This window comes from Phasianus colchicus, chromosome 5, assembly GCF_987193195.1.
Source record: "Phasianus colchicus chromosome 5, bPhaCol1.hap1.1, whole genome shotgun sequence".
Classification (NCBI taxonomy): domain Eukaryota; kingdom Metazoa; phylum Chordata; class Aves; order Galliformes; family Phasianidae; genus Phasianus; species Phasianus colchicus.
Window position 1 is genome coordinate 728,160 of NC_143440.1, and position 15,721 is coordinate 743,880.

Here is a 15,721-nt window from a genome sequence, read left to right on the forward strand (position 1 = left end):
TTACAAGCTGGGCTATGCTAAACCACAGCAAATAGTCAAAACCTCCAACACTGAACATAAAACTCTTTCCAGACATTAATCCACTTGACTGATACAGCTGCTGGAATTGCTTTCTTTTTCTGCACAGCAGCCTGTACATCTTGTTTAAAGATTGCCACTAATTGTGCAATGAGATCTTCTACAAACATCTTAAACAGGCCACAGGTGAAATAAATCTTCCTTTTACTGCAGAAATATCCCCTTGTGAAAGCAGGATGCTTTAAGCAATTGGATGCATTCTGTTGCGTGAATGTTTGAAAAAGGTGTTTGTATCTCATGCAGCGTGCTTTGGAGTTATGAGGTTTCATTCTCAGAGGCCTGGGGAAAGTCTTAACTGTTGTCTTTAGTTGTAAGGCATAAACTGAAGTTCTCAATGAAAAAGAGCTTGGAGTAAACATTAGAAGTTCATTCTGTTTCTTGTGTTCTTATTCCCTCTGACGTATTTTATGAATTCAGAGGTGTCTTTCTACAGTTGACTGATTTTGCTAGTCTTTATATCTGTGAAACTAAGAATCCATAGCCATTTATTTGTGTGCAAGTAATAAAAGCTCTGAATCAGACTAGATATTATGAATTACGTTTACAGTCAAACTGAGTACTGAAATAATTGTGACCTTCAAAGGATTGTTTGTGAGATAAGTGACCTATTACATAGGAGATTTGATGCATGTATTTATCAAAAGGAAAAAGTAGTACTTTTCCAGCTTGTATGCAACAATTCTTGGCAGTATTTTTTCTAGATGTTAAAGAAGTGTTAAAGGCTAGTATTAAATTGGGTTTTGCAGTAGTTCAAGCTGATCTAAGCTAGAACTCAAGTCCTATATTCTTCTCAATCGTGTATTCTGCATCATATCTGATTCTTGTACCAGAGAGCTGAGCCAATTAGAAAGTTAATTGCTTTCCTAACTGTGTGTGTGTGTTGATTTAACTCCCTGAACTGACTTGTTATAGAATGAGGCAAGTCGGTGTGTTGTAACCAGAAGAAGGAACCAAAAATGCTTATGTAGGGGCAGGAGCATGGCAGCAAACAGCACACTGTGATTTAGGTGTTTACGCTGTTGGATGGTGACTGTTGTGCAAATAGTGCACTTCCAAGTACATAATAAAAGTCACATACTCCTAAACGGCTTAACAGCAACTCTAAGCACCGTGTTAATGTTCAGGTTGAAGGTATCAGCTTCCTTCACTGCTTGCTTGCTTACAGGTGATATTAGTCCTCATAAATTTGATGTGTAAATGAACGCATGCATTTACTTGCATGCTCTGACAGTATAGTCCAGTCTGGAAAGCCTAAGCATTGCTTTCTCCAATGACTTAGGAGTGGTTATGTGTGAATCACGGAATGGCCAGAGTTGGAAAGGACCTCAAGGATCATGAATTTCCAACTCCCTGCCACATGCAGGGCCACCAACCTCCACATTTCATACCTGCCGAGGCTGCCCAGGGCCCCATCCAACCTGGCCTTGAACACCTCCAGGGATGGACGGGGCATCCACAGCCTCTCTGGGCAGCTGTTCCAGCACCTCACCACTCTCATAATAAAGAACTTCCCCCTGACATCAAACCTAAATCTTCTCTCCTTCAACTTCAAACCATTTCCCCTTGTCCTGCAGTTATCTACCCTTTCAAAGAGTTGACTCCCCTCCTGTTTGTAGGCTCCCTTTAGGTACTGAAAGGCTGCACTGAGCTCACCCCGCAGCCTTCTTTTCTCCAGCTGAACAAGCCCAGCTCCCTCAGCCTGTCCTGGTGGGTGAGGTGCTCCTGCCCTCTGAAGGCACATGGTAATCTCAATCTTCAATTGAGATTTAACCAGAGCACTGGTTTCCCTGCAGTGCACTTTGCTCCTCTGAAACACAGATAGGTCTGATAAAGTATAGATATTTTTTTAATTTACCTGGGGGGCTGGGTAGGGAGGGCTTGCTGCCCTTTACAAAGTGGGTGTTTTCTTACTTGTGGTGTTAGATGTTAGCAATCCAGAACAGTCCAGCTCAAAACCCCGATCATATCTCATCTATCAGTTCTACAGAGCTCCTATATTTTCCTTTTGTTTGTTTTAGATGGCTGCCTGATAACTGTATCTGCTCATCTCAGGTGAATATTTACTGATTTAGGAAATCAGTCCTTTAGTTTTTCAAATAAAAGTCTGAAGGTTTTCTTACACTTACATGGATTAGGTGTCCTGTTTCAAACCAACAAAACTAATGTAGGATTACTTAGGTTTATGCATCATGTCTGTAGTTATTTTTGCACTGGCTTATTTTGGCCTTTCTGAGATATTGCCTTAAATCTGCACAGGTTGGCTTGACTTGCAGGAAGCCCCTGAGTGTTTCACTGTGGTGTCAGCTGATTGTGACACGTGGAAGGGTTTGCCATAGTACAGCCAAACTACTGTGAAACTGTTGAAGAGGCTACAATGCTCCTTTCTATTCTTGGTTTAAAAGTGACTACAGAACAGGACCCCGTGTTTCAAAAAGCTCTTCTATTGTTATTTGTAGGGTGGTTTTTTTGCTTTGTTGTAGCCAGCTTTAGCTGCAACCTGGAAACGAGGGGCTTCAAGGAAAGCTGAATGGAAAATAGTAACCATCTTCATACATAAACTCCTGCAAAAGAAATCGTGACTTTTTTTCCTTTTCCTTTTTACGCATGGTGGTTCTGCAACGTTTTTTGATAATTTTTCTGTTTTATAATTAAAAAAATACTAATTTAAGACAGTATTTTAAAAGAAATGTCTTGAATTATATTCTGCTGGTAGGTCTGACAGAACGATTAGTAATGCTGACAAGTATTCCTAAATACTGTAACTTTTTCAAATGGTGAAATTGAATCATAATGGAGAACATAAGCAACTGTTGTCTAGTAGAATATTTGTAATAATTAACAAAAATAAATTGGGATAGGGGAAGAAGAGGATTCACTTCTGACAGTGATATGAAGTTCATGTTTGTAGCTAACTTGGGCTCACAGCATTTGCTGTCCCCAACTTATTCTTGTTTTAATATCACCTAGTGATTAGTGAGCTGTAACAACACTTAGCTGGCAGCTTACCTTCCTGCAGTGTAATACTTCTGTTTATTTCTTCACTGAGGAATTTATAGTGAAAATCATCAGTACCTTGGATTTTTACTCTCACAATGTCTGCTCAACAGAAACAGTATTTGCTACAGTGATACCTGTTAGTTTTACGGGAAGTTGCACCTCTGTAGTGTTACATGTGCCTAGTTGTCCTCTTTCCTTTTTAAAGTGTGCAGTGAAACCTTTGGTGGAGAAGAGTATCACTTCTCTCTGTCCTGTTTATCACCTTTTTAATGGTCACAGCTATATACTGATCTAGATCCAGCATTTCAATATTAAGAATTAAAATGATTTCTTTGAAATTAATCTTAAAACTGACCTTTTTTTTTTTCTTTTTAGAGTATTCTGTAGAGTAATCAGTCACCCTCTCACAATTCAGAATGGTGTATTGCAACTGTAAATATGGAGTAAACTTGTAAAATTTCTTGGGAGGGGTTTTATAATAATAAAATAAATGCAATCAATGCTTCTTATTAGTATGTCTTGGGACAAACAAATGATGTGATTTGGGACTACTAACGTGTACCTGAAAATGAAGCAGGTTCAGAAAGTAGATAGCTTTTTCGGAGTACAGATTAGAACGTTATTTCCCATTTTATGCAAAATTCATGCAACTTATGCTTGTTACAACCATGCATGTAAAGCTTACGTGAATGGGATCATCATAGACAATCTATTTTCATTTAACTATTAAATCTAGTAGAAGTACTCTATGTTACTGAAACAACCCACTTTTACAGCATAAAGCCTGATATCTGGAATGTTACTTTGTGTGAATGTTGTCATTAGCTTGATGTTGTAGCTGGGATTGTATTTGAGAAACTCTGTGATCTCTTATGTCTTCTCTTTAATTTTTCTAGGCTGCTGAGTATGTCCCGGAAAAAGTGAAGAAAGCTGAAAAGAAATTAGAAGAGAATCCATATGACCTTGACGCTTGGAGCATTCTCATTCGAGAGGCACAGGTTTAGTGACATAGGATTACATTTCCTTATCTATGGTCCACTCACACTATTTGGTTCTGGAGTAAAATCAGCATATTTATTTACATAAGTTATAATATTGTAAATGCTGTTTTGATTTTCAATTTTTAGAATCAACCTATAGACAAAGCACGGAAGACCTATGAACGCCTTGTTGCCCAGTTCCCCAGTTCTGGCAGATTCTGGAAACTGTACATTGAAGCAGAGGTTAATATTTTAACATTCTTTCTTATATAACATTTAATAGGAATTTAAGTTTACACTCTCATATTCATAAATAAGATAGGCACATAAAATCTAGGGGAAGGTGGGATTTTAAGTATATCTTGCATTTATTTTGTAAAATAGGTACGAAGGAGTAATTAAAGTGAATTCTAAAGTACTTGGGTCTTTTATGAGTTGATGATTGTTGCATTATGGAATTGCAACAACATTAAAACAGTTTCAATGGTATTGGAGTGCTTTAGCCTTTTCTTTACTTGTCGTGTCAATTTATTGCCTCCCGTGTCATTTATTTAGAGGACATTTTTTTTATCCATATCTACAAACTTATTTGAATGACTTTCTGTGAATGCTTGGATCTTTTAATCTTTTCTTCCATAGAGAACTAAATATTTCTATGAGTATTGTGTTCAGGGAGGGTGTGGGATGGATGCTGAAATCTGGAATGGATGGAAAAATGTGTTAGCACAACTCATTAGCTTCTAGAGATACCAACAAAGTTGGGGTTATTTACTTATGTAAAGCAGCAGCATTTGTGTTGCCACTAAGTGCAGTGAGCATGTAAACAGGGTGATGTGCTGCAAAATCCACTCTTAACATGGCTATTTTTTTAGTTTCCTGTAACTGATATATATATTATTTTTCTTTACCAATACACATATTTTTAATGGGCATCTTTTAGCTGCACGTTTCTCTTGAGTCAAATCTTCTACCTGCTACACAACAGTGGTGGGGTCCCGGGTTTCATAAATTAAAAACTGAGATAGTTACTTAAATTCTATTTCACGTGAAAACTGGGGATCAGCAATGAGTGGCAAAACTGCATGGTATAGGTGTCCCGACTTATTTGACATTAGATTACATATCCAAGAGTATCCTGGCAGTTCTGAAATAAAATTGGGATCATGGGAACATAACAGAAAATTGTATGTTGCAGTTCATAGCAAAATGTAGTAGTACAACCTAAAAAGATTAATATACCTAATGAAACACCCTTGAACTTGCACTGCTTTGTTTCTGCTTGTCTGTGGTGTGTTGGTGACTGGACATATCTGGGGGACTGTGAATGCACTAACACATTTAGATGTGAATTTTTCCTTTTGGGACCCTACATCCAAATCTGTTAGCCTCGTACCCTGCATAATTTGCTACAGAATCTAATCTTTAGAATATTAACTTAGTTTGAGGATTACATGGAACTCTGTCTGATTTCTGAGGGATTTAGGTAGGACTTATTTGAAACTGGTATCTTTCCTGTAACTCAGATTTAAGAGGTGAATAAGACCACCTCAGAAAGTCTGTGCTACGTGGTAAATCTTTCATCAGAAAGTACCTCTATCAATATGAGGTTTCTTGTCTGAGGCTTGTCTTGAATGACAATCAGAGATTAAATGGCAGACATTACCTTCCATAATCATTCTAATTTATAATCAGTACTGTATACAGTTACAAATTGTGACAAGGCTTAAGCAGTCCAGGATATAATTCATAAGTGCTTCTTCAAGGAACAGAGATAAGCTTCTATCCAGCTCATATGTTAACCACGTAAAACAAGGTAAACTTGAGGAAGAGGCAGTTGGCATTAAGATCATTGTCACATGCTTGTGTGCATGTGTATCTGTCTGCAACTACGCTTGAAATATAAGAAAAGTAGAATATATTATTCTGTTACCAAAAAAGAGGATAAATGTGACTTGTGGAGTTCTGATAAAGGTTGCGCTTGGAAAGAGTTCTATCTGAAAGAAATGGAAGAGGTTATACTTCAGAAACTTAACTAATGAGGAGATTTTTTTTTAAAACTCCAGTTAATACTTAAGTTTTCAACTGTAGTGGTTCCAGCAACTTTTCTCAAAATTCATGAAGTTACTGATATAACTGATAAGCAACATGCTTATAGCTACCTTTTTTCAATATATCCAACCATTTATAGCTTTAAGATGAAATAACTTCCTATTTCCAAATTCTTCTCTGAAAAAACTCGCATAATTGTGCACTGTTTTCAGTGTTAAAGTTGTATGTGTCCAGTACTGTTGAAGTAAATGCAAAACAGTATTTTCTCAATGTTCTTTTAACAGTGTGAATACAAATCAAATTTTATAAGTTTGCTGCAGAAATTATCTGGACGCTTCTTTAATTGCAGCTTTAGAATGTACAGGGAGTGTATTTCCCCAAAGCTGTATTTCTTTGGAAATCTTAGTGTTCTGCTGTCGAGTTTCTCTTGAATACGTCTCTTTCCAGCCTTGAGTTGGGAAAGTAAACTTCTGGTAGATCTTTGTTTAGCATTGCTTTTGATTCGCTTTTACTTTCGTGGGTATTTAAATCTGGAAATTGCTAAATCTTCAGTTATCTGTGAGTTGCATCTTTCCTGATGTCAAAACAAGCGTATTGCTTTCCCCTTTAACATGATAACTTATTTCCTCTTTGCGTCACAGAGAAAAGGAGAGAGGAAAGTGGGAGCTGTTTCCTGGTGTGTTGTCTTTAACTGGGGAGTTTTGTCCACTGAACTACCTAAGTTTGAGATAAATATCCTTACATAGTGATGTTCTATTGCTGGGAGATGAGCTAGGGTAAAGGTTACGGTTGTGGCCTTGTGAAAAAGATTTAGCCTTTAGCATATGTTCTTTATAACATTTGTAGAAATCTCTGAATTTCCCTTTGCCTATCTTGAGGAATGCAATCTTTTTAGTTGCTTCCAATCTTTGGGCAGAAATCATCGTTTATAAGCTACACGAACAAAACCTTGTCTTGCATATGCTAGTTTATTATGTAATACAAAACTTAAGTGCAGACCTTACTGCTGTGGTTACTTCTTTTTATGACAGTGATATTCACTGCTTTCTTCTTCCATATGGCTTGGTTTCCTAGTGAAATAGGTTGTAAAGCAGTACTCAGCACTTAGTATACCATCTAACTTACTGCCATTCATGTACAGACCTTGCTGAAGTAACTGAATAGCTTGTGTTTCCATTTTATATGCCAAGAACTGACTGAAATACTCTGTTCTCTCCTATGACTGGTGGTCAGTCAAACTTGGAGATGAACTGGGGAGGGTGTGCTTTGACGGTTGGCTAATAAGAGTTATATTAAAGTTGGAATTGGTCAAAAAGAAATGTTGACTCTGAGACTGGTTCTTATCACTTCTGTGTCCTGCATCTGCTTATTTTAATATCAGAAATAGTCTAATTGGATAAAAAGTCTGGCAGCTCACAGTGTTGTGAGGTCACAGCATGTAATTCTTGTGAGAGTAGTTTGTTTTAGTGGATTAAACCAAGTGGTCTATTTTTATACACTTTGGCAAGTAGAAGTAGTTAGCTTGCTACTGTATTTAGCATCTCCTAAAATGGAGGAATTAGAGCAGTAATGTTACTCTTGATATTCAGGCTGTTTTCTTCAGTTGTTCAGGGCACGTTTTTTCTCTTGATACCTTTTCCATAAAAACCTACTTAGAAAAACTTGAATCAATTCACATCTCAGTGCCTCTTTCATGGTTTTAAGAAGGGTCACGTAAGTCTACCATATGTGCTATAATGTTAAGTTCATAGATCACACAATCTGGATGCTAGCCTGCTCTGCTGATTTGCTCTGACTTCCTGGGTAAGTTATTGAACTGGTTTTACCATGATTAAAACACTGATACCTACCTACCTCACAGGGTTGTTGTGAGGCTTATTTTAAATGATTAAAGTGCTTTTGGCATCTGGCTACAAGGTGCTGCACAAATGTAAAAAATAATAATAATAAATTCTGTTATAATACACCCTATGATTCTGTAGGCCCAACTGTCTATTACTGTTTCTTCTGTCTCTTTGACTGTTTAACCCATCTTTTAGATGCAGAAAGATCTGATAATGCCTTTCACTTTCACTTCACTGGTGGTGTAGGTATTTCAGTAGTTCCACAATAAGCATTTGACACTGTTGCCTTTTTTACTGCTAGTTTTCACTGTGAAATCACAAATCTTTTCAAAGCACACTTATTAAACCATGTTCATATATTTGCAATGCTTTCCATGAATTTTTAGTTCTGTCAGGTTATGTGCAAACTTTAATCTGTAACTGTCCTGAATGCTTCAGGCCAGTTCACACCACACCTTCTTACCTTTTCTGTTGTTGAACATAACTTCTTATATCCTGGTCACTTTGAATTGTTGTTAGTAGGTGTTGAAAGGTTGCTATAATTAAAGATTTAAAAAATCAGAAGCACAAAACAGTTGTGACAAATACCCCCCAAAACTAGAAACAATAAATACAACACTAGTAGCATGCATGTCAAGTGTTTGGCTGTTGATATGTATTTTTTGTTCTGCAATTTTTTTCAAATAAGCCTCCTGTGTTACTGCATGTTCTAAAGAAATGCAACTAGATATATTTGTTCAGATAACTTCTATCTGATATGAACATTTTGAATTTTAGATGTCTCAGTAAGAAAACAAGATGCTGTATGATGTTTCAGATGGTTGGACCGAGGCTTAGGGTTGATTTGTTTTGCATTTCATCAAATGCAATACATCAGTATCTTTAATTCATGTAATGCACACTGGTGTGGATACTAGTCAGAATGTATCATTTAACATACTTGTATATGAAAAATGTAAATAAAACCTTTTAGAAAAAAAGATTGTTTTTGTTTAAAATGTTTGTGTTTTCTTCAAAGCATTTGCTTCCCCCGTTTTGCTTTAATTTGTTTCCAAGTTCAGAAAAAATGTGATTACTTATGCATATCAGTATACTTCTCCTTGGGGTCAAATGGGAACTGACGTCTGTCAGGATGAAGTTGGAGTGATCAGAAGTCAAAGTAAAATAGATTTCTTGGCTGAGATTGTTTAGTGGTACTTCAAATTGAAAAGATTGTATACATCCCTAGCCAATCTTTGTAAACTTCTTAATGGAAGATATACACGTTATAAACCATGCTACCCCTCCCTGCCTCCACTATTTTACTGCATTTCTTATAGTAAACTTCTAATTCTGAGGAATTGTTGTACAGGTGCTCTGTACAAGCATCCATATGGCACATTCTTGACTACTTCAGTCTGAGACTTTTTTTACAACTGTATTTATGATCTTTTCTTATCCATCTGTGGACTTGTTCCATTCCTGTTAATAAATGTTGTTCTGTCTGTGTGATTATTGTAGACTTGCACTAGAAATTACATGCAGCTTTTCTGTCTTTTCTATTCAATATGTAATTACAGACATGTATACCTTGCGTAGTTGCTGTGGTCCTACAAGTTGCGGGATATCAAAGTCACACATAGTTGATAGTTTCAGATTATGTGTGGTACAGTAATAGTGAATTTTTATTTAAATGTTTGTTCAATCATAAAAATAACATCATGGGGGAAGAGTTAGGAGTTCTAATTTCTGAAGTGGGAGCGAAACCTGATGAAGAGATGACCATGAACCTTCTTGAATACGTAGTGTGTTGCTGTTCTCACATGAATAAACGTGGACTGCTTCTTGTTCTGTCATATTCTTTCCAGGTGGGGTGACAGAAACATTCTTATCAGAAATACTAGTTTATATAAAACACTTCTTCACAATGCTTTTGAAATCTCACTTTCAAATCTATTGAAGACGGTGAAAACTATTTTTTATTGTGTGCTTCTTTTTTTTTTTGAGGTTGTGCTTATCCTTCCACTCATGTTTTTGGGCTGCGGGGGAAGTATGCGTGTCAGGTCAGGCACAATCTTCAGCTGTTTTCTTATGTCAACGTGAAAGAACCTACAGTAAATACAGAGCTCTCCTATGGATCCTGTGTTAGCTACAGATCGGTTATTTTCATCTTAATTGATGAAGGAGGTATAATTTGAAGTAGTCTATCATGAGTTTGCATTCCTTCTTACATCTCTTCCAGCAGTCAGCTGGTTGAGTTACCTGTTGTTCTGTCTTGAGATTTTGAGAAGCCCGATGGCCGTGAGAACACCTTCTGCTAAACCTTATCTCATAATGCTGAGGCATGAAATAGCGCTTGACTTTTATTTGTTCCAGGATATCTTTGCAGACTGTGAAAGGGCTTTGAGTCACTGCTGCAGTGAAAGGTAGTGGCTTCTGTTAACTGTCAACTTCTGTGAAGGCAAGTCATTAACTCCTGCATTCCTGTATGCTGTTAGTACATGTTGCACTGTTGTTGTTTTTCCTTCTTATGATATGCTTTTTTCTCCCTGATAGTTTCAGTGTTATATGTCCGATAATGAATTTGGAATTCTGCAACATATTGTTGTGGAGACAATACTGTGAGCTTTGATGTTTGTCCTTTCTTACATAAAAGAACTCAGAAGTGAGAAGAAATGTGCACAGCATGCATTGGTACATGACTACCATTGCACAGAAAACATTCAAGCTTTTTTTTTGTACATCATGTACGTGCAATTACCTACATGCAAGAAACTCTTAAAGTGATCAGAATCTGATTCATATTGAGGTTTAACTATAATTTTGTAATAACAGATGTTCATAAAAGCATGGGAACATTTGCAGAGATCAGTGGAACTATTCTGTTGGAAATATCTCAGTTTGAGGATAGGCATTTTGAGTAGAATGATGCTCTTATTTAGTTCGTGGACAGTTCTCAGTAATACTGTTACAGAAGTCTTAATGCATTTAGATATGAGACCACACCAAAGGGCCCACTTCTAACCTGAAGTGTGAGTACTGGATCGGGCTTCAGGTCCGTTCTCTTGGAAGTACATTGCAGTAAGCCCTCTGACCCACATGCTGATATTAGTTTTCATGAGTTCCAGTGAGCACGTGTTACTGCTCACAAATTAAGAAATGTGCTTTAGTAGATCCTGTAACCAGAGGCTTTGTAGACAGGCAGCCAGACTGAAAACCTTCACATGGGGGGAAAGCTAGAATTGCTGGGGGATTGTGGTGATTTTATTTATGCTTTCACCTTTGATGTCTTTCAGCAAGACAGTTATGGGTTTATCTAATTTGTATAGGCTTTAACAGTATGAATTAATTCAAGCTTTCCTCTGAATCAACTGATTTTAAAAGTTCAGCCATATGATGATGGGTCAGCCATCTTACCTTGTTTGGTTCCTATAATATGACTACATAAAACTTTCTAGTGGGGACAGTGTGCTCTCTTCATGTCCCCTATGGTTTGCATTAGCTTGTGAAATAGAAAACAAGAAATAACCAGTGTGAAACCAGAAAGAACCAGTACATGCTTTGAAATGTTAATCTGTGAGCACAGCAGAACAAGCTTACTGAAAAACATGCTGATTGATTAATTCATTTTTCAAATACTTTTGAAGTCATGCATTTGAATTAGAAAGACAACTTGTCTCGTTATGTAATGTAGTACTTTCTGGATCCAGACTGCAAGAAACGTGCTGAAGTTAGCAGGAGGACTGCCTTCACTGTGCTCAGCAAAGCTGCATTTTGTATGTAAAGCTAAGTATGTTTTAAATTTTTGTAGCATGACCTAACAGGAAGGACAACTCAGCTGCAGCTCAGTCTTTGTTCCCTTTTCCTGAAGAAGAAGGGAGATGCCTTGTCAAAGAACAAACATTTATAAATCTTTTTCCCCTGTTCTACATCTTTTCTTTGTTTCTGATGTATAGGGAATAAAACGCATAACAGTTACATTGTTGGTGGCATTTTATAGTGTATGTAAGGCTTCCTATTAAGTTCTCATTTAATTTAAGAATTAAGCATAGAAGGAAACCTATACTAGTGAACTGTTTCTTCTCTGTCCTCCCCCTGCCACTGAGGAACTGAGAGTTGCATATTTGAATTTATTTTTCAGAATGATTTCAAATTTGATTTGAATTAGTAATTGACTTGTCCTACTTTAACAGTGTTACCGTTTCTCTCAGATCAGCTTTCAGGCTATATGAAAGGGAGGAAACAAATGCATTTGGCTTCTCTCATTTTCTGTATCCCTATGGCTTCTTTTGAGAGTTTGGTCCCCAGTGTATACGTACATTTATTTATTAACTAAATGATGGGTCACAAGTCATCAAAAAAAGCATACTCTGTATTTCAAAAAAAACTAAACAAACCAAACAAAACTGAAGTAACTGCCAAAGTCAATATTTAGAACTCGTTTTCAAAAATGGGATTATTTTAGTTGTCCTGGCTAAATTAAAACATAGTATAGCTTATGGGTATTCAGGGTTGTGTGGCTTCCAGAAGGCACTTCCAACTGAAACTGTTCTGTGTGTTTGTAATGCACATTTCTGTGAGCACTACTCATGTTCTTTTAATGTCATACTGAACAGAAATCTGAGTGAATGAGCAGATCAGTACAAATTGGCTGCAGATAATGTACTTATGTTACTGAAAAATTTATAGCTGCTCATACAACTTAGAAAAATGATTATATATAATATTAAAGTTGAATATATTTAGAATTTCAAAAGTCAATTGTTTGTATGATGTACAGTTGCAGACACTGAGTGCAACGACATGACTTGGTGCAGTATGTAAATTAGTGGGAAAAATGGAGCTAGTTTTCCTGTTTTACTTTTCCGGTCTTGAAATTGCAGCTGAGTATTATCCTTCCTTTTCCTCTCCCTGTTCATCAAAAAAACATTTTGGTATGTTTTCAGTGAGGAGAGTTAGAAGTGTATTAGCTGTGAAAATTGTGAGCTCTATCACTTATTACGATAGAAAGTGTCACGCAGTGTGCCCTTACAATACACCCTTCAGGTGACAAGGAAGTCCCAAGAATCCTTATGAAGAAGCTGTCATTGGACAATTGAGATGTTTTGAATTTAAGGAACAAGCTTCTACTTACTGTTTTTGATGGGTCAGAACAGGGGGGGAAGACTCCACAGAAATAGAATAATATATTTGTAATATTTTCAAATTTTCTGTAATTTTCATGCCTTTTTTCAATTTATTTTTTAATTCCAAAACTAATCTCTGACAAACCATGCTACATCCTTCATATTGCAGAAGGAATCTAGTACTCTTAACATCATTTAATTATGCTTTTGCATCTGTGTGGCTGCTGCTGAGACTGTAATTATATTGTATTTGTAATAGGTGCACAGTTAGCAGCCTGTGCTATGCAGTATGTTGTACAAATGGTTCAGGATTCAGTTCAAACTTTCCTTGAAATTTAAACTTATCCTGAGATCCCTGAAGTTTAGTTACTCTCTGCAAATTGTATAAAAACTGATGAAAAGAAAGTACAATTTGTACAAAAGAATGTAAAGTTACTTATATTGGGGTAAATCTTCAGAAGTACAAATATGTGCCCCTGGCAGCCTTACTAGCTGCTCTTTTGTTACAGAAATGCACTCTACTATAGTTCCCAGCACGTGACTTTTGCTCTCTAGTTAACCTGAAGAATGTGTGGATGCAAACCAAAACACATTAAAAAGAGTGTCCCTGGTCCCTTCCAAAAAAAAAAAAGGCATTGAGGTCTTGGTAAGTGTTGGTTATTGCTGCTGGTGTTCCTCAGGGAAATACCATGAAATGCTATAATGCTATTAGTAAGCTTATCCACTGAAATGCAACACAAGTAGTTGTTTAAAATCTTAGAGTATTCCACTGAATTTGCCCTTGATAGAATTTCAGTGATGGTAAACGTGAGCAACAAACTGATTGTAGCATTTGCTGATAAAGGTTGAAATTTCATTTCTCATTTAGCCATAGCTAAAAGCTATTTTATGCTTTGCATTTCATGTAAAATTGACTATGTTAGTATTTTAAAATGATACCACGTGCTTTTTTCTGTGTTAAAAAAGGTTATTAAAAAGGAAGTAGTGTGGAACATTAAAGTTGATGGGCAGTTTAATTGAGCAGAAGTATTTTTCTTGCACTAAGAGCAGACGGAGGTAAGTTTCTCTTCTCATAGTTTTCTTGATATTCCTTAAATTCAGTTTTCTCACCAGGAAGATGTTTTGTGATTTTATTTCTCATTTGCAGAAATTCTAGGAATACAATCAATCTGTAGTTGTGGGGTTTTTTTTAATTTACAAATGAGAAAAACACAAGTGTTTCTAAATCAACCTAGCTTGATTAGGTTGATCAGGTTATTTTTACTTATCTGAATCAAAGGAAGACTGCACTGCTGAATTGTTACCATAAACCTGCATGAGGGATTGTTTGTCATTTCTGCAAAAGCTTCACAGTTGAAACACAAGTTTTATGAGGAGCAGCCAAGGCTGCTGAGATTGTTCAGTGTGGAGAAGAGGAGGCTCAGGAGATCTTCAGCCTCTCTACGACTACCTGCAGGGAGATTGTAGTGACATGGGGCTCAGCCCCTTCTCCCAGGTAACAGCAGTAGGAAAAGAGGCAATGGCCTCAAGTTGCACCAGGGGAGACTCAGGTTGGATATTAGGAGAAATTTCCTTTCAGTGTGGTGAGGTATTGGAACAGGCTGCTCAGGGAGGTGGTGGAGTCCATCCCTAGAAGTTTCCAAGAAAAGGGTGGGCATTGCGCCAACATGGTCCTTGTGGTCATGGGTTGATGGTTGGACTAGATAATCTCAGTAGTCTTTCCAACCTTAATATTCTATGATTTTGTTGCTAATACCGAGTGTTTCTGCTCCTCCAACATGTAGAATTCTTGACTGTATGTTGAAGTGCACTATCTGCTTGAATTCAGCACTATGCCTGTGGTTTGTTTTTCTTACAGGCTGGCAGAGTTGCTAAAAGCTGTCTAGATCCTGATTTTTTTTTTTATTCAACTATGCAAGCAGTTTTCTGCTCAAGTGTCAGCTGACCCACAGACATCCCATGGTGCTGCTTCACCATGTTACCAAGTCTCCAACTTTTTTTCAATGCTGCATCACCACGATATATACACCAAAAATAAGTGCAGCCGCCATCTTCCTCTGACACTAAGGTTTGAGTGAGAGGAAATTCACCTCCTTCTCTTTAGGACCGTGCCTGGCTTTGAGCTCTATCTTCCTAATTTGGGTAGTTTACCTTATGTTTTCGCCAAGGTGCCTATATTTCACTTAGCCAAATATTTTCTGCCAGTGATAAGAGTGATCGCTTAAGCTACTGTGTTAATTACATGTCACTTCTACAGAGGAGGGTGGTTTGCTGTTCCTGCAGTTCATTATGCTTAGGGGAGATCAGATGCTACTCTTGCCATCTCAGTTTAAACCAGCCAAATAAAACTACCATGGTTTTATTTAAGCTGTGCATCTGTAAATTAGATGTGAGAAGTCAACTGACATTCTATCTACTATTTTTTAATTCAGTGCTTGAAACTGGCAGATGTTTTGCATTTTTTAATGCAAATCTGACCTGAAAGCATTTTGTATTCTTCTATCCAGTCTTTATCAATATAACGGTGCGCCTGTCTGCTCAATTTGAGGGGTAGAAATAACAAACTGTCTGCTTCTGCTGTCTTAAACAGCAGCTTCGTAGAAGATGTCCAGTTCTGTATGGACACCCCTTGGTGTCAGACTATAGAAGCAACAATTTTTCATTGTGT

At 37.1% G+C, this 15,721-nt stretch overlaps 2 protein-coding genes across 6 annotated transcripts in view; one reads left to right on the plus strand and one right to left on the minus strand.

Annotated features, from left to right (window-relative positions):
- CSTF3 (cleavage stimulation factor subunit 3) overlaps positions 1 to 15,721 on the plus strand; it is a 44,023-nt gene that overhangs the window by 4,509 nt on the left and 23,793 nt on the right. The window contains exons 2-3 of the mRNA XM_031607385.2: positions 3,972 to 4,073; positions 4,203 to 4,298. Of these exons, the coding sequence (XP_031463245.1) occupies positions 3,972 to 4,073; positions 4,203 to 4,298 (198 nt within the window). The remainder of the gene's footprint in view (positions 1 to 3,971; positions 4,074 to 4,202; positions 4,299 to 15,721) is intronic.
- Positions 7,814 to 15,721, minus strand: part of TCP11L1 (t-complex 11 like 1) — a 48,248-nt gene continuing 40,340 nt past the window's right edge. For 4 of the 5 annotated variants that reach the window (XM_031607387.2, XM_031607386.2, XM_090142090.1 and 1 more), the window contains one exon: positions 7,814 to 10,519. The gene's annotated coding sequence lies outside the window, so the exon portion shown is untranslated. The remainder of the gene's footprint in view (positions 10,520 to 15,721) is intronic. The other variant, XM_090142091.1, reaches the window with a different exon arrangement.